The 27166-nt window shown below is 39.8% G+C and overlaps 1 protein-coding gene across 5 annotated transcripts in view; it reads right to left on the bottom strand.

The window, feature by feature from the left end:
- Positions 1-327: 327 nt before the first annotated feature.
- Positions 328-27166, bottom strand: part of rps6kl1 (ribosomal protein S6 kinase-like 1) — a 41199-nt gene continuing 14360 nt past the window's right edge. Inside the window, exons 3-11 of one of the 5 annotated variants that reach the window (XM_043697123.2) lie at positions 26341-26465; positions 24598-24690; positions 22666-22713; positions 18455-18587; positions 14753-16243; positions 14530-14619; positions 10678-10760; positions 9497-9592; positions 328-3974 (exon numbers count right to left, since the gene is read on the bottom strand). In XM_043697123.2, the coding sequence (XP_043553058.1) occupies positions 3858-3974; positions 9497-9592; positions 10678-10760; positions 14530-14619; positions 14753-16243; positions 18455-18587; positions 22666-22713; positions 24598-24690; positions 26341-26465 (2276 nt within the window). In that variant the 3' untranslated portion in view covers positions 328-3857. The other 4 variants (XM_043697122.2, XM_043697125.2, XM_043697126.2 and 1 more) reach the window with 4 other exon arrangements.

Consider the following 27166-nt stretch of genomic DNA (forward strand, 5'->3'; position numbering starts at 1 on the left):
CATTTCCAAAGCCCCTCCCCCAAGTCCCTCCTCCCTACCTTTTATCTTAGCCTGCTGGACACACTTTCCTCATTCCTGAAGAAGGGCTTATGCCCGAAACGTCGATTCTCCTGTTCCTTGGATGCTGCCTGACCTGCTGCGCTTTTCCAGCAACACATTTTCAGATATAACCTATGAAGCCATGTTTAATGCTGGCTGGGATCTGACTTACAATCATACTTGATGGTAATGCTGGATAATTGGCCCAAACAACCTCCTTCAGTGCTTGTAACAATTCTGTGATTTTGTGAATTCATAAAACAGTAAAAAGGCAACAGAAGAGGGATAAATAGTTTTCCTTTTAAAAAAAGTAGATAAAAGAATTCATTCATGACAATTACAAATGTCCTTCAGCAACAATAATTAGCTTTTGACATTTTAACAGAAAGCAGTAATAAATTTAGCTGTACTGTGCATTGCACAGTTAACATTGAAGCATAGACTTTTAATTAATGAACAAAACATGGGCATTTAGCTAAAAAAAACAGAAGAGGGAGATGCAGAAAATTCAACTAATGACTGCTTGCAACTGGAGGTAGACAGACAGATGGTCACTTAACCATTTCCCCAGCTGCCCAGTTCACTCCTCTTCACCCATGAGTTTTCCACAATGGATACCAAGCTCCAGAGTCAGAACTGTGAATACTTTACAATGAAAATTATTTATACCATGATGCTAAACATGGAATCACTGCAGCAGACATCATGTTGCAGCAAACACTAGGATAGAATACATGCAGCATTAACATACTAGGCATTAACTGAATTATTCCCCATTTCAGTAGCCAGTAAGACTCCAGAACAATACATTTATATCAGATTGACCAGCCCAATGATATAGCTTTATTGGGAGACATTACAAAATTCGGTACTGGATCCTGTCCTGTCTGTACTTTAAAGCAAAAGATGGTTTCACTTGTTCTGAAAAAAGGACAGAGAACATGTAATTGGAAGGCTAGAAAAGGAAAGTCAGATTGAAGTTGTCAATGACAACTATCTTCATCTGTTCAAACAGCTGACTGAGCATAGCAATCCAAGTCCTGAAAGGAGTAAAAGCTTTAACCACAGGTCTGCACACTTACAGATGTAAGAGACTAACTTCTGTAATGGCCCAGAACCAGTAGGAGTGTAAAGACCATCTTATTTCTTTTTCTTTGTTTACAATTGTGGACTGGAATGAGAAAAGAACTGGTGTAAAATGCAAGGAGATTGCTGCAGTTCTTTAAAAAAGTAATCTGACACCGATTGTAAGTAGTATTTACACAACTACTTCTTGGACTCTTGTGATACAGTGGTAATGTCCCTACCTCTCAGCCAACAGGCCTGGATTCAAGTTTGGAGCAGATGAGGTGTGTCTCACAACATCTCTGAACAAGTTGGAAAAAAAACTTCAAGCAGTAGTGAAAGCTTAATTTTCGGTTGAACTGGAATCAGAATGTGTACAAAAGGAACTTTCGCTGGTAATTAAGTACCTGATTGGTCAATGGACTTGTGACTGGTTATTGATGACAAAGGTCTGCCAACAACTATATGATTGGGTCCCAGGTAACTGAAACAACTTGGGAAAAAAACGTTAATATTAGACAGTCAACATGGGGCTTTGTCAAGGGCAGCTCATTTCTGACAAATTTAATTGTGCTCTTTGAAGGGGTGATACCGGCAGTGGGTGAGGGTAGCGCTGGGGATGTTGTATAGCTGAACTTTCAGAAAGCATTTGCTACGGTGCCACATGGCAGGTTGGTTAGCTTTTCTCAGATTGAAGACTAGTTGAAAACAGTGCTCCCCAGCATCAGTGTTGGGACCCTTGCTTTTTCTGATTTACACTTAATGGTAAGGTCCTAGGGAGTGTTGCTGAACAAAGAGCCCTTGAAGTGCAGGTTATTAGTTCCTTGAAAGTGAAGTTACAAGTAGACAAGAGTAGTGAAGGTGATGTTTGGTACGCTTGCCTTTATTGGTCTGTGCATTGAGTATAGGAGTTGGGAGGTCATATTGAGGTTGGACAGGATATTGATTAGGCCACTTTTGGAATTGTGTGCGCAATTCCGGTCACCCTGGAAAGATGTGGTGCAACTCGAAAGGTTCAGAAAAGACTAACAAGGATGTTGCAAGGGCTGGATTTGGAGGGTTTGAGCTATTGGGAGAGGTTGATTAGTCTTAGTGTAACTGGCTTAAATGTGCCTTGTAGATATCCAGTCTTAGCTACATTCTGCTGTTGCACATGGCTGCGAAAATTGTTTAAGAGTCAGCATAGGTACGCAAATTCCCCGATCATCCAAGTCCACTCTGTTGTCCTTCCGGGTTTCTGTATCAGACACTGAGGGGTGATCTAACAAAAGTTTACAAAATGATGAGGGGCATGGATAGTGTGAATAGCCAAGGCCTTTTCCCCAGGGTAGGGGAGTTGAAAATTAGTGGGCATAGCTTTAAGGTGAGAAGCAAAAGATGTAGTTTAAAACATCGCGAGCCTCAAGGTCACTAGTTTACTTTTCCCTTAGCAGTTTTGTAAGCAGTGGCTCTTAACTCGTAAACCTGAGAGTTAAAGCATGTGAACCTACACACCTTGTGTCTTCTTGCAATCAGGTGCCAAAGGAGAATCAAGGATTACGACATTTTGGTAAGCCAAAGGAATCGCAATAAACCCGGTCTTCCAAGTCTTCTCTCTCTGCCCATAACATACATGTTGTATTTCTGCCCACATGCATGTGTAGAAGGGGTTTATAAAGGGTTTAGAATTTCAACTAGTTGTGTCATATGCAAATAGTTCATAATTATTTACCCATTTATTCATTATAGATAGTAATCCTTGTTAAATGTAGAATTCTATTCTGTCAACTTGGGGCTATAGGCAAGTAAAGTGGGGAACTCTGTGTATTGTTAAGAATCTTTAGCAATACTTCTGGGGGTAGAGGGGCTTGCTTTCCAGAGGAGTGACATGTAATAGCTATCAAAATGCAGATCCCCATTCACTGACACATTTGAACCAAACTACTTCAATGCTTATTGTTAAAATTCTGTAAGATATTTAGAAAACAGCAGTCTGGCAGCTCTGGATTATTGGAAGCTCAATATGCGACCTCACAGGATAGTGGGACATAGGTACATGCCCAGGACCCTTTTCTCATTGAAGTTCCCAAATGTCTGATCTCACACCACCAGATACTTCTCCAAGATAGGAGGGGGAAAGAAGAGACGTCCTGACAAGATTTCACTACTGATCCAATTAATCAATAGGCCCCATTTTAGTTTTAGCATCGTATACCTTGATACATTTTTGAAATTCAGGCCAAGGCAGTTGGGGATTGCCAACCCTGCCTGTATTTGTGAGCTCAGGAAAAGTAGCAAATCTGATCATTTGGTGTAGAAAGTGGTTATTTGCTACAGAGATGCAAAGAGAAAGACGAATACATTAAACCGCAAAATTGAGAGTTAGGGGATTCCCTTATGGACAAATAGGAGCTGGCTGCCAGATAAAGGGTTCCTAAACCAGGAAGAGCCTTTATGTCTATGTATATCTCATCACAAAAATGATTAACGTCACTTGATCGAGGTTTAAAATTCACTGAAGAGTGTCTGATTGGTTCTTTGCCAACACAGGCATTGTTGCAGTGAGCTGAAGGGACCCATGACCAGTTTTAGTGTCATTGTAACTGGCTTAAATGTGCCTTGTAGATCTCCAGTCTTGGCTGCATTCTGCTGTTGCTCATGGCTGCAGAAACTTTAAGAGTCAGCATAGGTGCATCAATTCCCTGATCGTCCGAGTCCACTCTGTTCTCCTTCTGAGTTTCTGTTGTTAGGTAGAGGATTTTCTGCAAATCGCTTCATCTATAACCATTCAGCTTGTTCCAGTTGACAGTGCTGAAAAAGGAGTGAGATTTTATCTCCTGTGCTCCATTCTCACCAGAACCAAGCCGGCAGCGATAATCCCACTGCAACAACTAGGAGAAGGGAGAGAGGAAAAAAAAATCAAAGTGAAGGAAATCTAGCTGACCTTAGCTTTGTTTGTGCTCGAAACAGGCACACAAAAGGCTATAAACACTGCTGGAAATAGACTATTAACAGTGTGGAATTATCACCTCAACACTCCCAAGGTCCAGCTTAGCATGTTGGATGGCTGGTTTTCGAATGTACAGCAAACCTATGTTCAATTCTCTCACTGGCTGAAGTTACCACGAAGCATCTCTCCTGTCACCTGAGATGTGATGGCCTTCACACTAAACTACCACCAGTCATCCCTCTCTAATCAGAGAGTAGCTTTACAGTCCAGTAGGACTGTGGTAACTTTAGATTCTTTTTAAAAACACATTTCCCCATTTTCTACCAAAGTCACCAGAAAAAGAATCATATCATATATGCTTTCCTCACAATAAATGTTTAGTTAATCATATTGTGGATACCAATGTTTGTTTTCAGACCCTCCTACTAACTGAAGCCATCACTTTAATGACCAAGGTTATTCACCTGTCATTTAATCTTAAATCATGGCACACTACGACTGCAGACTTTTGAAACCACTAAGAACACCCACGTAAAAATGGTGTGTAGCTCAAAATAGATCCTGTTAGATGGATAATTCCATGCTCTTATCCATTCCTCAGTGTAGTCTGCTGTTTGTTGGTTAGCATAGGCTGAAAGGTCGGTTTCTAGGCTGTATGACTCTATGACTATGATGTGGTGATAATGGAGGCCTAGCCTTTGGGAAGGGTGATTAATATGAATGCAGACTTGCTCACGGACCTACATCCAGAACCTCAACCTGAGCTACAAATCTTCTCAAAACTCGGGTAATTAATATTTCTAGTTTCAAAATATCAGAAAGATGGAAAAGGAGGATGAAAAGAAGGGAGTCTTTTTTTTTTTAAAAAAGGAGAGCATGCAATACTGGAGATGAGTACATTTCAGAGAGTTCAAGGACACAATTGATTTGACTAGGCCTAATGAATAATCAGCATGCAATTTGATTGCCCATTGTAATACATAGACCATCAACTAGTGGAAAGGATGCAGAAGAAAAGATCTACAATAAAAATACAGAAAGGAGTAAAACATCAAAGTAGTTATAATAGGAACCTTAACTTAGTCATTTGATATTGGCTGTTATAGCAGTAATGCAAGGGGCAGTGAGGAACCCTATACGTTTTTGGGAGAACTTTCTCCTGCAATACGTGCCCAGTGTAACAAGAAAGGAGACACTGCTACACCTTTTCTCGGGAATGAGATGGGCCAAGTAGACCAAGTGACAGTAGCAAACATTCAGGAGACAGTGGTCTTTGTATGGCAAGATCTAAGATGATGGGAGAAAATGGCATTCTTTTCTCCAGTGTAAGGGTAATCAATCAGCAGAGAGCAAGCTTTAATATGGAAAAATCCAACAGACAGGGAAAAACAGTGGCTGATCAATAGGCTACCTTCAAAATGGAGACGGTTTGGACACAGTCAAGATGGACTCCCTCAAAAAAAAAGGAAAGATGATAAAACAAATCCAGAGCTCTCTGGATGACAAAGACAGCAGAAATTAAGTTGAAGATCAAGAAGTGCACTTGTGACAGATGTCATTACGAGATATAGTTGAGAACTACACAGAATAGAGAAGATCCAGAAGGGAGGTGAAAAAGCAAATGCAGTGAAACAAAGTAATTATGAAAGAAGAGTGGCAGCTAACATGAAAAAGAAAAACCCTAAGTCTTCAATAGGATTATCAACAATAAAATGGTAATAAAAAGAAGTGGGGCCAATTAGTGACCTAAAGTGGCATTAACATAAAGGCAAGTGGAATGGCTGAAGTGTTAAAGGATTAATTTGCAAACTGTGTTTACCTATGAAGCAGATGCTACCTAGCCATTCTGACAAGAGGAAGAAACCCGGTCATAGAATCAGAGTCATAGAGATGTACAGCATGGAAACAGACCCTTCGGTCCAACTCGTCCATGCCGACCAGATATCCCAACCCAATCTAGTCCCACCTGCCAGCACCCGGCCCATATCCCTCCAAACCCTTCCTGTTCATATACACATACAAATGCCTCTTAAATGTTGCAATTGTACCAGCCTCCACCACATCCTCTGGCAGCTCATTCCATACACGTATCACCCTCTGCGTGAAAATGTTGCCCCTTAGGTCTCTTTTATATCTTTCCCCTCTCACCCTAAATCTATGCCCTCTAGTTCTGGACTCCCCGACCCCAAGGAAAAGACTTTGTCTATTTATCCTATCCATGCCCCTCATAATTTTGTAAACCTCTATAACGTCACCCCTCAGCCTCCGATGCTCCAGGGAATACAGCCTCAACCTGTTCAGCCTCTACCTGTAGCTCAGATCCTCCAACCCTGGCAACATCCCTGTAAATCCTTTCTGAACCCTTTCAAGTTTCACAACATTTTTCCGATAGGAAGGAGACCAGAATTGCACACAATATTCCAACAGTGGCCTAACCAATGTCCTGTACAGCCGCAACATGACCTCTCAACTCCTGTACTCAATACTCTGACCAATAAAGGAAAGCATACCAAACGCCTTCTTCACTATCCTATCTACCTGCGACTCCACTTTCAAGGAGCTATGACCCTGCACTCCAAGGTCTCTTTGTTCAGCAACACTCCCTCAGACCTTACCATTAAGTGTATAAGTCCTGCTAAGATTTGCTTTCCCAAAATGCAGCACCCTGCATTTATCTGAATTAAATCCATCTGCCACTTCTCAGCCCATTGGCCCATCTGGTCCAGATCCTGTTGTAATCAGAGGTCACCCTCTTCACTGTTCACTGCACCTCCAATTTTGGTGTCATCTGCAAACTTACTAACTGTACCTCTTATGCTCGCATCCAAATCATTTATGTATATGACAAAAAGTAGAGGGCCCAGCACCAATCCTTGTGGCACTCCACTGGTCAAAGGCCTCCAGTCTGAAAAGCAACCCTCCACCACCATCTGTCTTCTACCTTTGAGCCAGTTCTGTATCCAAATGGCTAGTTCTCCCTGTATTCCATGGGAGCTAACCTTGCTAATCAATCAGTCTCCCATGGGGAACCTTGTCGAACACCTTACTGAAGTTCATATAGATCACATCTACTGATCTGCCCTCATCAATCTTCTTATCAGGTTCCTGGGAATTTATCCACCTTTACCAGTTTCAAGACATCCAGCACTTCCTCCTCTGTAATACGGACATTTTTCAAGATGTCACCATCTATTTCCCTACAGTCTGTATCTTCAATATCCTTTTCCACACTAAATACTGATGCAAAATACTCGTTTAGTATCTCCCCCCTTTTCTGCACTCCACACAAAGACCGCCTTGCTGATCTTTGAGGGGCCCTATTCTCTCCTTAGTTACCCTTTTGTCCTTAATGTACTTGTAAAAACTCTTTGGATTCTCCTTAATTCTATTTGCCAAAGCTATTTATGTCCCCTTTTTGCCCTTCTGATTTCCCTCTTAAGTATACTCCTTCTGCCTTTATGCTCATCTAAGGATTCACTTGATCTATCCCGTCTATACCTTACATATGCTTCTTTTTTCTTAACCAAACCCTCAATTTCTTTAGTCATCCAGCATTGCCTAAACCTACCAGTCTTTCCTTTCACCCGAGAAGGTTTTAAAATTCACAGATAAGCTACTAAGATAACATATTGGTTAAGTTGTTGGTACTTAAGTTTAATTAAGCACCAGGACCAGAAGAGATACTGAAGGAAGTGACTGTGGAAATTTCAGAGACACTGGCAATAATCTTCCAACCTCTTTTAGATTGAAGATGATGCCAGAGGATTGGAGAATTACAAACATCAGGCAAGATAAAAGTCATGGAGTAAAAAAAAAGGACACAGTAGCAATATGGATGCAAAACTGGCTGAGAAAGAGGAAATGAAGAGAAATGGCGGATGGGCATTTTACAAGCTGGAAATTGTGGGACTCTCCAGGTGTTAGTACTGGGACCCTTGCTTTTCCTGTTACATAAATGATCTAAATTTTGGTGTGCAGGGGACGATTTCAAAGTTTGCAGATGAGAAGAATTGGGTAAATGAAAGCCCTGAAGAGGGGGGTGAGGAACTTCAAACAGATAGTGACACTTTGACGGAGTAGGTAGATAGGTAGCAAATAAATTTCAATGCAAGTGTGATGCATTTTGGTATAAAAGGACACGGTTTTTTAAAAAGGGTGTGAAGAATCCAAGACACTTGGCTATAGATACACACAGCCATTAAAAATGAGGCAGGACTGGTAGAGAGAGCTGTGAATGAAGCATACCATATTCTAGGCATCATAAATGGGGGTAGAAATTACAAGAATTGGGAGGTTACAACCACTGTATGTAAAGTACTGGTTAGGTCTTGGCTGGAGAATTGTGTATTGTTTTGAAAAGCAATGTTGATATCAGTTAAGCAAAATGTCCATCTAAGTGATATCACTTTATGAAATGAATTGTCATCAGTTTAGACATACTCAGATCTTTCTCACTGCTTTAGGTTGTTGCCAAAGAAAATGAGCAATCTTGAGAAATAAATCGAAAGCACACACAAGAACAGAAATTGCTGGAAAAGCTCAGTGGGTCTAGCAGCATCTATGCACGGAAATTAGAGTTAACGTTTCGGGTCCAGTGACCCTTCCTCAGACCTTAGTACTCAGTTCACAGATGTTGCCAGACTTGAAGAGCTTTTCCAGCAGTTTCTGTTTTGGTGTGTGCTTTTGATTGTTTCTCAAGATTTCAGTTTAATATCTATTGTGAAGGCAGCTAACTGTGACATGTAGCACTCTTTACTTTTGCACTGAAGTTGGAGACTGTGGCAATATTGTTTAAAGTCAACAAATGTTTGCCTTCAAAGCAAGAATACAGTCAGTTGTTGACTTTAAACAATGTTGCCAAAGTCTCCAACTTCTGTGCAAAAGTAAAGAGAGCAACATTGTCACAGTTAGCCACCTTCACAATAGATATTAAACTGAAATATTGTTAGGGTGAACCCAAAAGATTTTTTGGAACTCTCAAGAGTTGTTTTTTGATGCTTGAGACAATATTCTTCCCTCAATTGATGCTACCAAAACCAAATCATTTCATTTGTACTTCAGGGTCCATAGTGTGTCCAAACTGTCTGCAGCACTAGTCTATAAAAGCTTGGCTAGACTGGTGTTCTTTGTCAGATCTGAAGCACAGAAATCTTGATAAACTGCAATATAAATGGAAGAAGTTTATTTGTATATAGATGTTCCAGACCAAGTTATGTTAAGCTATAACTGAATCATCATCATTCTTGATCACTTTATTCAGAAATGGTCTTCAAATTTCAATATTTCCTGATCAACCTGCTCAGACATGTTACCACATTCCTCTGGAGCAGGTGGAACTTGTACTCTGGATTCCTGGCTCAGAGGGTAGGTACACTACCACTGTGCCACATGAGCACTTGACTTCAAATGCTGAGGAGAAAAATCTTGATGTACACAGCACAATTAACTGATTGGCACCCTCACCTGTTGGAGAAGTGACACTGCTGTAGGACTGAGATGGTCCGGGAGTTTGAGCTGGGTGTAAGGATGGATTCTGGAAGGGTAGCACTGAGACAAGGTCTGGGACAGACAGAGATACAGAACATCAGTTTACAATACTGAGAAACACAATTCTGGGTCAATAGTCCTTTGATTGTATTTCTCCAGCAGGGGTATAACTTCTGACGACTAATACATTAAAAAAAAAATTATCACTTGGTTAATGAGAAACTCAAAATAAGCAATTCACACTTAAGAGTAGATTCAAATTGGCTGAATTATAGAAAACAAATGGATACTTGAAGGAATCAAACCAGGTGCAAAATAATCAGTTGGATATTCTAAGGGTACATGGAGGCTACTTTTTTTTTCTAATTTGGATCAAATGACTTGCATTTGCAACTCAGTCAATTGCAAGTTTGTCAACTTTGCAGATGAGTGGCAGTAATACGCAGAAAGAACAGTAGGTTACATGGAATGTCTACATTAAAGCAATGACTTCAAGAAAAACATGGAAACAGTACTTCAGTTTTGATTGGATTTGAATAGATTAAGGGGGAAGAAGAAAGAAACTTTGTTTTGGTTGACTTGAATTGCTACAATTCGAAATGATGCAAAACAGCCATCAACAAATTCAACAGTATATAAAAATAAGTTTGACGGAGCTGTGATAAAACCATACAATGTTCTGGTCAGAGTTCATCCCAGATAACGCTGCCCCAAAACACAAGGTATTGTACCAGTCAAGGAACCGCAAAGCTCAGTAGGAACATTGGTAGCTTGAGTGAGATTAGCGTAACTTGAGCTTTTGTGTTGCAAGCAGGAACCAGACAGGTGACCTAATTTTCTAAGCATGGAAAGTGGTTAAAAGGAATGGAAAAAGATACAGTCTGATTAAGATAGTCATTGAAATTGAAAAAAATAGGAGGAGGACGTGTACTCAGAGTACTGAAAGATACTAGGATTTGAATGTCCTTTAGTGAAAAGGCGAGATCAACAAATTGATCAGCACCAGAGTGCAGGTAGTCTAAACCCTGGAATCGTTTAAGGGACAATTATTTGCAGCAATGGTGTCAGGATGTGTCGAGCCACTTACCTTTATGCAACTGGTATAAAATCTCAACAACAAAAAAAAAACAAGATGTCACAAAAGCGTCAACAGTTACCATCCCAGTTAGAAGTTCAAACAGCAATGCTCCAAGGCTCCACCAGTCACAGGCCTCTGTTACTCTTCCAACCCCACCAACCTCTGCCAACATTTAAAAAGAATTAGAAATTACAGAAGGTGACCTTAAATTATTACAAATATTATAATTTTAATGTTCCACATTTTCTTCTTAAACAGTACTTGGAGGTGCAGTGTAGGAACTATTCTTTTAGTTTTTCTTAATTTAAACATTGCTGAAAGGAGATACAAAGTTGTGCACTTATCAATGCTAAGACACAAAAAACAGACTTTGAATAATGTATACTTAATATAGTATAATGAAGGTGGATTGGTTGAGTCACAGTTGGTATGGAGATACAGCAGGAATAGTTAATTGGCAATCTTCATTCTCAGACCAAACGGATAAATTGCAACTGGTCATAGTCATACAGATGTACAGCACGGAAGCAGACCCTTCAGTCCAACCCATCCATACTGACCAGATATCCCAACCCAACCTGGTCCCGCCTGCCAGCACCCAGCCCATATGTCTCCAAACCCTTCCTATTCATATATCCATCCAGATGCCTTTGAAATGTTGCAATCGTACTAACACATACACACAAACACACACTCTGCGTGAAAAGGTTTTTCATCTTTCCCCTCTCACCCTAAATCTATGCCCTCTAGTTATGGACTCCCCCATCCCAGGGAAAAGACTTTGTCTATTTATCCTGTCTATCCCCCTCATGATTTTGTAAACCTTTATAAAGGTCACTCGTCAGCCTTCAATGCTCCAGAGAAACCAGACCCAACCTATTCAACCTCTTCTTATAGCTCAAACCCTCCAACCCTAGCAACATCCTTGTAAATCTTTTCTGAACCCTTTCAGGTTTCACAACATCCTTCAGATAGGAAGGAGACCAGAAGTGCATGTAATATTCCAAAAGTGGCCTAACCAATGTCCTGTACAGCTGCAACATGATCTCCCAACTCCTGTACTCAATACTCTGATCAATAAAGGAAAGCATTTTAGACACCTTCTTCACTATCCTATCTACCTGCGACTCCACTTTCAAGGAGCTATGAACCTGCACTCCAAGGTCTCTTTGTTCAGCAACACTCTCTGGGACCTTACTATTAAGGTGTATAATTCCTGTTAAGATTTGCTTTCCCAAAATGCAACACTTCACTTTGATCTAAAGTAAATTCCATCTGCCACTTCTCTGCCCATTGATCCATCTGGTCCAGATCCTGTTGTAATCTGAGGTAATCTTCTTCACTGTCCACCTCCAATTTTGGTGTCGTCTACAAACTTACTAACTATACCTCTTATGCTCACATCCAAAATCATTTATATAAAATGATGAAAAGTAGTGGACACAGCACCGATCCTTGTGGCACTCCACTGGTCACAGGCCTCCAGTCTGAAAAACAACCCTCCACCACCTAACCTTGAGATCTAACCTTGCTAACCAGTCTTCCATGGGGAACCTTGTCAAACGCCTTACTGAAGTCCATATAGATCACGTCCATCGCTCTGCCCTCATCAATCCTGGGTGCTATCATAGGTTTGCAGAAGAGATTAGCCATCTATGACCTCTTGTTCCCTCCAATGAAAAAAAAATTGTAATGCATAAAACAGGGTTGTGTGTTAAAATACAGTGCCTCTATTACATGCAAATGCAGCACACTGAGCCTAATGACAAACCTAAACTAATTTCATGCGTAATTCTCAGCATGGGTTATTTTATAAACACTGTCTAACAGCAGAATTATATCCAAATGGTGGACATGGTGTTCAGAAACAAGCATGGGCTGCTTCAGGTCAGTCAATAAGCTGCCCACTGTGAGCATTCAACCAGATCATTACTTCCCTTCCCTTCCCCTCCCCACCCCCACCCCCACCCCCACTCCCTCAAGTCTATTTCTTGTGAACCAGTCCTGATGAGTACATGAAGAAAAGCTTTGATTTCCTCTCATTTTAGCAAGGCTTAAATGCAGTACAGGTAGACACTCCTTTATCCAAAGTCTAAAAAGCTCCAAAATCCGAAGATATTTTTGTGAAGTTTTTCCTCTCATTAACAAGGTTGTTTGGCATGCAAACAGTTAACCCAACTCCACACTCATTTGACCCACATCACTCAGATGCAATGTTGGGGCATGACCCAGCAATGGCAGCTGTCAATTCTGTCACAGGGTCCATAGTACTCACAGATGTGTCTGCTGTTCAGTACGTTTTGTAAATAATCTCACCGTTAAACTGTCACTGATTCCAAAATCCGAAAAATTCCGAATTCCGAAAACCAGCTGATCCCAAGGGTTTTAAATAAAAGATTGTGTACCTATACTAGTCAGCATTTATTTTCTTTCAGCAATATTCAGTGTAGAATATATTTCACCCATCTTATTTCATCCATCCAGAATAGCTCTATATTCTCCTAATGTTGGACGTAATTGTTTTGTTAGATGATATCAGTGTTTTTGCCTCTACCACACATTCTGATGGATCACTCTGAAGAGGTTCCCAATACAACACCACTTACTAGACTGAGGCAGTATCCCCTTTCCCTAACATTATCTATTTGCCACTCTATTAGATGAAAAATTCAAAATCTCTCAGTTCTCTCTCATTGCTCTGGTAATCAGACTGTAGTGATATGTTTTATGGTCTACCTTTACACGGAGCATCTCTAATACTCTGTGGCCAAACCACAAACATGTTGAAGTACATCGTGAGCAGAGCACTGGACAGTTAAAACACCTTCAAATTTTTTTTTGACTATTCTGCTAAAGCAGACATTGTAATAACTTTACTAAACACCACTGTTTATTTCTGTAATTCCACATGCTACTTCTGGTTTATCCACCTGGAATTCCACTTTTCATTAAGGTGAATTGCCAATTCATCTTAAAGAGCCCAACAATGAGAAAAAAGAAATGCTAGAAGGAAATCATTTTAGTCAACAAGAAAAAAGAAGAAACATGACAGTTGAGTGATTAAGTAAATGTCAAACAGATAACTAACAACTAGCAATTAGACTTCAGGCAGAATGAGATTAATCTAGGACAGAAAATATTTATAGAAATGCCTTTAATGTGAAAAAGATCTCAAAACATTTCATTGGAGTATGTTATCAAAAAGATAGATAGGAAGAAACAAAGAAAAAAAAAAGTTACAAGAGTTAGGGAGGGAATGTCAGAGCCGAGGGAACAGGCAGCCAAAAAACACAGCCACAACTGCTGTGGCAATTAAAAATCAAGGATACTCAATTCATCATAATTAGATAAGCAGAGGTTTCTAAAAGGTTGTGGGACTGAGATCATTACAGGGATTGGGAACAAAGAGACCAAGGAGAAATTTGAAAACAACATTCAGTTGTCTGAATGGAAGCCAATGTAGATTTTGTAAGCTCAGGGGAGATGGGTGAATCTTTTCCCAGAAAAGCTGACTACTAAACTAAGGGTTATAGCCTAAACTGACCAGTTTTCTTACTCCCTGCCCAAATATTCTCTCTCCATTTATAAACCAAGTGATTGATACACTGTTCACCCGAGTCTCATCACAAGCAATCTGGTTTAGGTTCCATCTAACCGCCAATTACATAACTTTCAAGCTGCAACTGCACAAAATGGTGGCTCTTTGCTCCTACATTTTAACATTCCAAAAGCAGAGCTCAGGTCAGATAATTCTGAGCATGTAGTGAATCTAGTACAATTGTGATTTGGGTGTCTCTGCGAATGTGGTGCAATTACCCATTAAGTAAATCTGCTATCATTTATCTCAAAAAGATGTTAAATGTCTTCAGATACTTCACTGGGAAATCTAGTATGTGAGTTTAGTTTTGTAATCCAAAACCAAAATCGGTACCTGGTGCACAGTACATATCCTCTATCGCTTTAGCACTACATTGAACTTCAACTTCACTCCATTGGCCGAAGTAAGTGAGGCAAATGTGACCTATCAAGGTAGAAAATAGTAGTTCTCATCAATGATTTCACACAACACACACAACCTCCAGTCCTACATGATGGAAGCACCAATATTTGAGAAAAACTAGTACAAATCTTAAGCCCCTGCCCTCCCGTCTCACCTGCATTGTCCACAAGTATATTTCTTGGATTTAGATCCAGACATACAATTCCTTGTTGATGTAAGCTTTCTAAGGCGAGAACCATCTCAGCTGCCCAGATTCTAATGTGATCCTCAGACAGACCAGAGGTGGCTTGATTTGGATCAGGCAGTTCAGCTTTTGAATTCAGAGTTGAAAGACATGCTCCTGACAAATCTTCTGCTTTGTCAGGAGCAGAAAAGCCCAACATCCTGTTGCAGCACCTTCCATTCTCAGCTTTGCGAAGGCACCCTTTGCACAAAATAGTTCTGGCATTGCAATTCTCATGGTCACAGCAGGTTTCAGGAACTGACGTTTGGTTTGGAAGTTTAAACAGATGGTCAATCCTCTCAGGACTTTCACCTTTGTGGGTCAACACTTCCACTTCATTAGTTGAGATACCTTTCAACGTTAATGCCTTTACTGGAGGCTCAATTAAAGATGATTTCAAGTGCGTATTAGGTTGTTGCATGGGGCTGAGTACACTCACTGAAGTCTTCTGCTCTGACAGCCCCTTTCCCAACACTGTGACAGCGGTATTTCTCACAGGCATTACAGATGATGCTCCTACAAGGACTAGCTCAGAATTATCCACAACACCAGTGACTTTGCTACTATCCTCAATGGTATCTAAAGGATTGACTGTAATTTGGTATGAACCTCTTTGCCGTCTGCTAGCCTTCAAGTTCAAGCTGGTGGCTCTAACAGGACTTCTAATTGGACTAGATCCATTCAGAGGCTTCTCATGAATCAAAATAACCTTTTCTTTCAGCAGATCTGAACCTGCTTGGCTTTGGTGAGTTTTTGATGACTTTGGGCTCAATGCATCATTGGAGCTTTTGATTTCTGAAAAACAATCATGGGACCGTAAAATCTTATCCTCGTAGAGAAGCTGACTCTTTTCACTCTGAAGGTCTTTTTGCATGAAATGGTCCACAGTTATTGTCATGGCATGATTGGCGTTCTTTTCTGGAAGCAAGACATTGAGGTCAAAGGTTAAATCATCGCTATATATCAGATGCGCCATTTGTAAGCTTGTTCCCTCAGCACTCCCCCTCAAGCCATTCAATGCCAGGCAACCCTTTGAAATTCCATCATTTCCTTGCCAAATTTTTGCTTTGTTTGCACTCGCACTGTGTGCGCTCAGTTGGTCCGTGATATTTACTTGGCAGGATGCCTGGTCGTTCACAGATTCTTGTTGCGAACTTGATTTTGGATCATTGATGCCATCAGTATTGTACTCATACTTCTTGTCACATTTGCCATTTATTTCATTCTTGATCTCTCTTTGCCATTCTTTCTTGCTATTGGGTGGAAGTATGGAATTGTCACTGCACATGGATGAGAGAGAGGGAGCAGTATAGCTGTTTCTCAGTTTAATGGTTTTGTGATGTGGACTGGAGCATTCTGGAAATTCCATACCCTTTTCTGTGATAGATGGACGGAGGTGACGCAGCTGAGACCAAAGCTTCCCTGCTGAAGACAAAGAACAAAGACTTCAGCCTTACAATTTGCATTAGACAGTGGAAAATATTTTAACTGTAGTCTTACCAATGCAAAGCAGTAAGCAGTGATTAAAGATGTAACACATATAGTAGCTCTAGCTCAGTTGATAGCACAGTTACAGCAATCAGAAGATAGTGGATTCATGTCCCATTTAACATGACTTGAGCATAAATTTCAAGCTGAACAGACCAGTGCAGAACAGAGGAAGTGGTTCATGGTTAACAGGCAAAGGTTACACTCATAAAACGTCATAACACTATTATGAAGAATAACATTGGAAAACTTCCATGCCAACATGGCCAATATGTATCTCACAACCGACTCTGCTGAAACAAGCAAAAAACAAAGTCTCTTAATGGAATTTGTGAGAACGTGTTAACTTGGCTTTCATATTTCCTAAGTTACATTCGGGTATCAAAGATTATTGGGATAGATGGGAATGTAGGGAAGAAACAAACAGATCAGCCATGATCCTATTGAATGACACAGTAGGTTCAAGGGACTGAATGGTCTACTTCTGCGCCTAATTTGTATTGTTTGTACACACACAAGACCTACACTTAATCTATTGTAGCTTATTCAGAATGTCCCAAGGTTGCAAAAAGCATTATTAAAATGTAAGTTTTCTTTCAGGCAAATTTCTATGCAAATGAAGTTCCTCATCAAGATAAGAAACAATTGTTTTTGTGCCCAATTGTCCTATTAAGTTCACTACCTTGAATAGTCCCTATACAACCTGCATTGTCTACAACGGTCTCTTTTTCTGGATTACTGAAGTTAAAACATTGAACTAAAATATTCAGCCCTGAGTTTCATTTGTGGAATGAAATTAGTCAGGGTCATAACAAAAAGAACTTGCAAATCAATAGCATCTTTCACCACATTGGAATGTCCCAGGTAGCAAGAACATTCGAAGCACAGTCACTATTGTAATGGAGGAAAGATTGCAAAAAACGAGAGAGATCTGGACTAGATAAACTTTTTTTTGAGGAACATTGGTCAGGTCACCAAGGAGAGCTCCCTTACTCAAGCGAACAAATAAGGCCTTGACATAAATCTCAAAGAACATGAAATAGCAGATATTTTCTAATCAACCCTGTTCAGCGATGTTATTATACATCTCTGGAGTAAGTGGGACTTGAACCTGGACAACCTGGTTCAGGTGTATTCAATAGTATCAGCATTATGTTTACCCATGTAATCTTGCTATCCACTTAACTAGAAATATGGCCAATTTGACGAGTAGAAGTTCTCAGGGCAACAAATAAAATATGATACAAAGTACAAAGAGATGAAACCAAGTCAAGCACAGGTGTGGTAATTATACCAGAGTCAGAGTCATACTGCACAGAAAAGACCCTTTGACCCAATCAAGTTTGCATCAACTCATCTACAGTAGTCCCACTTGTCAGCAGTTAGCCCATAGTCTTGAATGGAAGAGCACTTGAAATGTCATTTTTAAAAGGCTAAGAGGAACTGCATTCCATATTACCACCATCCTCTGGGTGAAAAATGACTTTTCCTATCTCTAACCTCATGCCCTTCATCTTAAAATAATGTCCCTTCTTTATTGACCCTTCAATTAAGGGGAATAGCTGCTTCCTAACCATCCTATCCATGCCTCCCTCAATCAGGTCTCTTCTCAGTCTCTCCCTAAAGAAAATAGCCCAAGCTTATCCAGCCTTTCATAGCTATAACACTCCATCTCATGCAATATCACGGTGAATATTTTCTGCACTCCCCCCCCAGTGCAATCACTTTTTAAATGAAGTCAGTTAGGGACAGACTCAAGGTGGAAATGTGTTGCTGGAAAAGCGCAGCAGGTCAGGCAGCATCTAGGGAACAGGAGAATCGACGTTTCGGGCATTAGCCCTTCTTCAGGAATGTCTTGAAGAAGGGCTAATGCCCAAAACGTCGATTCTCCTGTTCCCTAGATGCTGCCTGACCTGCTGCGCTTTTCCAGCAACACATTTCCATCTCTGATCTCCAGCATCTGCAGACCTCACTTTCTCCTCACAGACTCAAGGTAGCAATTTTCGAACAACGTTTATGGCTAGTGTTTTTGACACCCCCCACCTCCCCAAACATCATAAAAAGGATTTAGTTCTCAATACACAATTCTATAAGTGTCATTCTTCATCATTCCTCCTCTTCAATCTTCTTCAAGCAGGCCATTACCTGGTACATGCTCCAGGTGAAGGAAGACTGCATCATCACTCACATAATACTGCAGGAGTTGCACCATAAATGGAACACCCTGTGGTATTATTGTCGGACATTCACGGTTCACCAGGCTACATTTGGGTAGACTCTATAGGAAGAGAAAGTAGAATTTGTTGGAATTTGCCTTCTTGTACCACATATAACCCACAGCTAAACCACAGGACAGCTAACTTTCTCCAGTCACGAAAACCAGCCATTGGCGAGAAGCATGAAGAACAACTTTGCTTCACTTTCCTCATAGCCTTTGCTCAGTATTTTAAACTTAAGAAAACATCATTCATGCAAATTGATAATCCGAACACTCCATGGTATTATATTGTGTTTGCACTAAATAAACGGTTTCAGATCATTTTGCTGATTATACAGTGATGTGCCACAAATGTTAAAATGACAATGGCAAATATATTTCTGAGAACAAGAGAAATACTGATCTTAGGTAACTTTATCCAATTGTTTCAGGAGTTTAGCTGAAAAAAAAGTGAACAGAATGTAAGCAATTAGGTGAATAAAAAATGAGGAAAGTGCAGAATTGAGATGAATAATGTCCTTTGTCAGTTTAAAGCCCCAGTTTAGAACTTAAACACAATCTGGAATGACACTTTCTGATGTGGAAATCCATTTCTCTTATCTCCATCAGGTAGGCAGCATTTAAATGTTAAAAGAGAGAGGCACACTCAATTCGGATGCATGTCAATCAATTCAAATACATCAAATTTGAGGGTTCAGGTTTTAGAGCCAATCTTAAATTTCCAAACTCACAATATAATGATGGTGTCTATGGATGCCAACTCTAAACTCAAACTACACTGCTTGGATGCAGAGGTATGTGGGGGCAAGAGGCTGTAAAGGGATGAAGAAAGATGCTTGAGGTTGCAAAACGAGAACCAATTTTAATGTCAAAAAGAAATACACGGCTAACTAGAATGTATAAAACTTAAAAATTAGAGGGGTAATTAATTCCTTTTAAATTCCACATCTCGCTCAGGGCTGTATATATTCAGGAGCTACAACATGGCCAGCAAAATGTAGCAGATGTTATTATAATGAACACCACCAACTGTCAAATTTAAAATCGGAAATGGAGATCTAATATGCACTAAACTTCCAGCTTTGTGCATATGGAATGAAAATACACTAACAGTGACTCCCACAGCCTATGGCAGGTGTGCTTAGGGTGTTGACTTTTTGTATGTAGAATTGTGTCGATTACTTCGAGGGAAAAAACCTTGTTGCTAACCTATGTCTTTTGACTTGTACCAATCTAAACACCATGTTCAGGTGGGTGTTACAACTTGAAGTTTAATACACAGTTCATAATTGTCAAAGGAAGTTCTAACTTTTTTTATAACTCTGCTTCTGCAGGTGTTAAATGCTGACAAATGATGCTACATAAATGCATCACCTAGCAAGAATAAAAAGTAGTTCACAAAAATCAAAAACTATAAGAATTATTACAGCGCAAAAAGACTATAAAGTCCACTGTGTCTGCACCAGCTCTACGAATAAGCGATTTGCAGCAAGTGGAATTTGATGGGGGAAAATCAGCAGCATCTTTGAAGAGAACAGAAGTGTTAACCTTTCAAGTCCAGTGACCCTTCTTCAGAACGTAATTCACATTGTTCCACTCTTCTGCCTTCTTCTCATAACCCTGCACACATTCTTCCTTTTCAGAAAATAATCAAAGTCCTTTTAACGTACGTTCACCACAGTGAGACGAAGTACATTCCAGACTTCAATCACCTGCTAAAAAAATGTTTTTTCCTCATATCACTTCTGTTTCTTTTTTCCAAGAATTTCAATTTATGCCCGCTCATTCTCCATCTCTTCACTAATGGTAAGTTTCTTCCTTCTCTTTAGAGGGTCGGTGTGGGTTTGTTGGGCAGTCAGCCTGTTCACTCACCATAGGCATTGTATTCTATTCAGTTCCCTCATGATTTTGAATATCTCCATTAAGGGTCCTTTCAGCCATTTCTCCAAGGAAAATGGTCCTAACTTCTCCACTCCACCTTCATAACTGAAATTCCTAATTTGGGATGATATTCTCTTTAAATCCTTTCTCCAATTTCTTCATACTCCAAAGTACAGCATGCAGAACTATTCCAGCTAAGGCCAAGTAAGTGTTTTATGCAAATAAATATAGCCTCCTTGCTCTTATTTTCTATGCTTCCATTGATAAAACCAGGTTACTACATGCTTTATTAACTGCTCTCTCAGCCTGCCCTGTCACTTTCAACGGCTTATGCATTCAGGCACTGAGGCCCATCTGCTCCTGCACTCCATTTCAGGGTTGCGCCCTTTATTTTCTCTCCATGTTTCTCCTACCCAAATGAATTACCTTCCATTTCTTCACACTGAACTTCATCTGCCATCTGTCCATCCATTCCATCAAACCTGAAGTTCCACACTATTTTCCACACGGTTGGCAATGTGTCCAAATTATGTCGTCCACAAACCTGGAAACTGTGCCCTGTACACCAAGCTGTGTGTCATTTATTTGGATCAAGAAAAGCAAGGATCCCAAGACTAATTTCTGGGAGCATCCTCCTCCAGCCAAAAATGTCTATCAACTTCTACTCTCTACTTCCTATCGCTCAGTTCAAGAAAAGCTCAACAGCATTCCTTAAAAAGAAAAAAAAATACTGTGCGCCTTGATTTACCCTGAGACATATACTAACTTTTGTTAAGTGTAATAGCTTTAATCAATCCGATTAAGTAAAGAACTTGCTAGTAGACGAATGTGATCCTAGTTTATTAGTTGCTTCTTTGATCTTAGACCTTCTATTTTAGTCATGTACCTTGCATGCCCATTTCCAGGACTTCAATGTTTTTGTCAAATTACACAATATCAGCCATGTTTAGACTTTCAGTGATGCATCAGTTCAACTAAACATTCTACTCATTAAAATTGCTATGTCTGAAAGTGATGTCCTGATAAAACTGCCTACTGTTTATGTGGCATTTTCAGTATGACCACATAGATAATACATTTTACCCTAAAGAAAAAGATAAACAGCTGACTTTTAAAAAAAAAGGAAAAAAGTAATTAATTGTCATGCAGAGTTTTGAAGGTTCAGATTTGTACTTTCAAATAGGTCCAACTAATTAGGTTCACAATCATTGGCTCTTACACCAGTGACAGACATTTGTCAATCTAACAGATCAGGGACCACATCAAAACAAATTTTAACGTTATTAGCAAATGAACCTTGGATTTCCTAATATTAAAATTTCCTTCCCCTCCCCAAGAAAAAAAGACATCTGGTCAGTAAATGTTTTATTTTGTTTTCTCCTCTCACCGGTTAACTGCATTAAATTCATAGGGGTCTCCACCTCATTAGTCATCTTCACAGACAAGATCAATAGAAGGAAAAGACTTGCCATGATATCAGTCCAACTTACCTTAGTGCAAAATGTGGATAAAATCAAAGTTAATTGTGCAAAATGCAACCCTCTGACAGATGAGCAATAGCTAGATACGGTTGTCCAACATACACCAAAAGTAACCATATTCCAATGCCTGAAATGTAATATTCAGTAAGGTAAGTTGGATTGATATCATGGCAAAAGTCTTTTCCTTGTACTGATCTTGTCTGTGAAGATGACTAATGAGGTGGAGAACTCTGATTTTTATGCAGTTCAAAACCCATTACAGACCTATCTTTTCCTAGTTCAGATGAAATGTCATCAACCCTAAATCTTAACTCTATTCCCCTCTCCATAGCTGCTGTTCCCAATTAATATTTTCAGTATTTTCTGTTTTCATTTGAGACTGACATGTTTTGCATGGTATTTCACCATACTCATTACCTTGCATTTTCATCAGTCACTGCAGTTATGTATTAATAGCATGCAATGACTATGCATTTTTAATATAATAAAGTGTTGTAAGGGTCACCGAAACTACTGTCAAACAAAATTTGACTTTGAGTCACATAAGATATTAGAATTCTGGTCAGAGGTAGCTTTCATGTTGTGTCTTAAAGAGTTTGAAAGAGTCAAAAGCAATTCCAGAATTTAAGACCAAAGCAATCGAAAGCACAACCAATGAAAACTTTTCAATATAACTTTGGAGGACAATGCAATTGCACACTATCTTTAATGCCAGTGCCAAACAGCTGACCTTTTACTGGTAACATTCCTTGTCAGTTTGTAATTCATATACCTACTTTCACTATGAAGGGCTCCTTTGTGGTTGGATTCTGGACCAACAGCACCTAAACAGAAGTGGGAAGGAAACATGTTTATTGATTTACTTAACTTTAGTGAGTATAAGGCAGATACTTTTAAAATGGAGTGAGACAAGGGAATCTTTCTCACAAATGAGTGATGGTCTCCCACACACAAGGACCAAAGCTCCACTCAAAGTGGAGGTACTCAAAAACTACGTCTTTTTTACTCTCATCTCTGTTGCATAGAGGGCCAGAGCTGTGGGGTTTTGAAAGTCCAAAAACTGCACACACCTGTTAAATGCTCCAGGAAAGCAGAACTTGTGGGCAGACTAAAAAGTGATAACGAAAAAGGAGGAAACAGTAATAAGAGAGAAAAACTGCAAGGAAACATTTTTTACTAATTTCTAAAGAAACCTAAAAGAAATATATCAGGAGCATGGGGACAAAAATTATAGAAATGACGGCATAGGGAAGAAAAATAATAATCTGCTCTTAATTTGCATTTTCAACAGAGATGTCCGAATATTAGAATAAACCAAAAGTACATAAAGAATTAACAAAGTTCAACCTTTGCATGTTACATGGGATCAACTACTTTGTCAAAAAAACTCTGGTCTTACCATGATAAAAACCTCTCATTTTCCAAGGAGTATTTTTATGCTTAGATGCATTTAGTACATTAACCATTAACAGAAATTTTTATTTGCATTAGAATTGCAATAATTTTGCTGAGAAAACATTTAATTGCTAAACTGTGAAAAAACAACAATAATTTAGTCATTAGGGATAAAATGATTCTTGAATTTTTTTGGCACATATGTCAATTCTTAGGGTCCAATCTAGATCACCTTTGTTTCCCCCACTGGGATATGTTCCACTTGTTGAGAAACACTGATGTACAACTCAATTATCTCAGATCAACTTAACATTGAGATTTCCAAAGTTATTATCTGGGCGGCACAGTGCTTCGCACTGCTGCCTCACAGCGCCAGAGACCCGGGTTCAGTTCCTGCCTCAGGCGACTGACTGTGTGGAGTTTGCACATTCTCCCCGTGTCTGCGTGGGTTTCCTCCAGGTGCTCCGGTTTCCTCCCACAGTCCAAAAATGTGCAGGTGAGGTGAACTGGCCATGCTAAATTGTCCATAGTGTTAGGTGCAGTGGTAAATGTAGGGGAATGAGTCTGGGTGGGTGCACTTCGGCGGGTCGGTGTGGACTTGTTGGACCGAAGGGCCTGTTTCCACGCCGTAAGTAATCTAAATCTAAATCCTTAATATCGATTACTGTTTATTAGTTGGAACAACCATATAGATAACCAAGAGAGAATCTTCTTTGGGTTATAAGAAACAAGTTGTTTTACACAGATGGTGGTTCTCATGTGGATGCGGGTAGAATTACAATGTTTAGAAGACTTTTGGATGGATACATGAATAGGAAAGGTTTGGAGGGATATGGGCCAAGAGCAGGCAGGTAGGACTAGTTTAGTTTGGAACTATGTTCAGCATGGATTGGTGGCTTTGACGAGTCTGTTTCCAAGTTTTATAACTATGACAAAAGAAAAAAGTACCAGTAGACTTCAATTTTAAAATATTATTGATATATGTTAAATCCACAATTGACTTACAAGAGCCTTTTACAGGTAGCCCCCACTATCAAAAGTGGGACGTTCCCAGGAAACATTTTGCAAGCTGAAAATAGTGTAAAACGAAGGTCCATGATTTATGGGAAAAAAAATCACCGTTTTTCATAAAAGTGAAAATCCTCTTCAGGTTTGTGAAAACAGTTACCAATTTAGCTCTTACATAAAAGCTAAGTTGCATAAAGCGAACGTTCGAAAAGCAGGGGATTACCTGTATTACAAATCAAGGACACTGCAGCATTTGTTGTCAAAGTGTATGCCATAGCAAGTGGAGGAGAAGGTCTAAACATTACCTTGTCAATGATTGCTATGACTTTGGATGTTTTCAGGTTCTCTACAGGTGAGCTGAGAATTCTATTTGGCCGAAACCTCAGGCTACTGAAACCCTACAAATGATGAAAAAAGAAAGGTAGTTCACACCGTTATTAACAAAAGCTAACTTCAAATGTAAAAGAATCAATTAATCATTTGATACATTATGCACAAGTCGACATACTTTTACAGTGCAAGATTGTCCTCAGAATACTTGAAAGAACAGTGTAAAAGATCTTGCTCCAGATAGTCTGGGGAGCAGCACATACTGGGGTTGTCTACTGGATTGTACGGAATCCTCAAAGCACTCCGTGAGAAAGCCCAGGAAATTCAAACTTCTGATGGGCAAATGAGCTGGACCTAAAACAATCTGAAAACGTCCCTCAGAGTTAGACAATTCAGAGGGTTCAGACAAGCTTAGTAGTGCTCCAAGAAAAGTTGAGAATTAAATACCTTTTCTCACTGTTGAGTAACTGTTATTCTGAGATCTGTCTTCTGCTAATGGATTTGTGAATTTCTGAATAGGCCCCTAACAGGAGATCTTCTCCAAGAATCTCCAGTGTAGTTTTTAAAGTTGGTAATTTTTAAATCTGATCAGCATTGGCAGATCAGGCTTCTGATCCTGACTGGAACAACTGGACCCTTTGAGTCCACCCCTACATATGACTTGGACATGCTAGATATGGAGAATGGTGTGGTCATAAAGGTCAACTTCACCAGTTCCCTCATCTCACCTACCCCTACCTCATCCTAGATCCAACCTCTAACTCAGCACCGCTCTCTTGACCTGTCCATCTTCCTTCCTATCTATCTGCTCCACTCCCTCCACCGACCTATCACTATCAACCCCCAAACCACATCAACCTATTGTTTTCGCCCCCAGCATTTATCTCTCAGCCCCTTTTCCCCCCTCCACATTCCTATGAAGAGCTTACACTCAGACATTGATTCTTCTGCTCCTCTGATGCTACCTGACTTGCTGTGCTTTTGCAGTGCCACACTTTTCGACTCCAACTCTCCAGCATCTGCAGTCCTACTTTCTCCCATCAACTAATATAACCTAAAGTCCCATTACATATTTTAAAAGAAACAGGCATCACAGAAGAAATGTACAACTTTCATCAACATGAAAATAGCACAGTGGTGTGCTCATAAACACTTGTAAATAGTATGATGAGATGAAAAATTCTACCATTTGAATTAAAATTGCCTTCTGCCACTTCTTATGATTATTCAAAATTAATAGACTTAACCATAAACACTATACATATTTATATGGGGGAAAGTATGATATATATGATGGATTAAGACCACACATAGTTTTAAATAATCATAGGTTCAGCCTTGATGACTATCTGGATGCAAATAACCCAACCTTCTCAAATGTAAAATCAGTACTCTATCCAGTACAGTTCAATTGGATGCACAACTGTATGCTTTCCAGGATTAATCATTCTGAGCCAAATAATGGGTTAACAGAGGAATATTATATGGATGACACCAGTCTTCAAATGTCCTAACATAACAAACATTCATGGGAGTGGTCACAGCAATTCACAGATCCCAGTGAGAGAAAAGATCCAAGGCTAGTCTAACATTAGAAGAGAGAAATCTTAGGAAAAAGGACTGAATTTTTCACAAGAACTCAGCCTGCTCTCCATCCCAGTGAATTTCGTACTACAACACTTAACATCAGTTGCCAGATTCTGTGCAACTCTTCATACCCCAGAATCGTCGGTACCATTTCCTAAGCTTCCCTGTAAGTGAGAGTTGAATATTTCCTCAGCTCGCTTCAAATACTGGGTTGTTTTTCGTTTCACAGCTTCACGGCGCTCTTTGTTTGGATCAACTGTAACAAAAAAAGCAGAACAATGAAAGTTGCTTGAGCCAGAACAATCAACGAAATAGGTGAGTGGCACACAATCTTCACATCTGATGATTGAGAAATTGATTGTTCTGTGCCAACATTGGAAGAAATGCATAATGCAAGAATGACCCTCCATCACCACAAAGGTTTGGAAATATTAGGGGCTCAAATTACGTGGCTAAGTTAAAACTATAAGAGATAGGAGCAGGCCCATTAAGTCTGCACTACAATTCAATAAGGTCAGGGCTGATCTATTGTGGCCTCAACGCCTCTTTCCTGCACATCTCCCATAACCCTCATTTCCATTGTAGATCAAAGTCTGCCCAACCCTGTCCTAAAAATATTTAGTCACCCAACCTCCACGTTCCCCAGGGTATAAGTGCTAAGTCTCACTATTTCTGATAAGACAACTCAGGATTCGTTTGCATCGACATAATTCTCTCCAATCACAGTCAACTGCACCCTCTTTGCCAACAGACAAGGAGATAGTTCAAGACTTCAGAACTATAAATGTAATGGCCCTGACAACCTAATAAAAGCAATTTTACGATTCCAGGTACAAATCACATTTTGGAAACCCATGATAGCTCTCCAATTCACATCAAGAAGAATCACCTGCTTGGAAAGCAAGGATACTACTTAGAAGAACATGGCATATTTACAGCACTGAAGGGAACTGTCTA

The sequence above is a fragment of the Chiloscyllium plagiosum genome, unplaced genomic scaffold, assembly GCF_037043375.1.
Source record: "Chiloscyllium plagiosum isolate Xiang-an unplaced genomic scaffold, Cpla_swu_hap1 HiC_scaffold_8, whole genome shotgun sequence".
NCBI lineage: Eukaryota > Metazoa > Chordata > Chondrichthyes > Orectolobiformes > Hemiscylliidae > Chiloscyllium > Chiloscyllium plagiosum.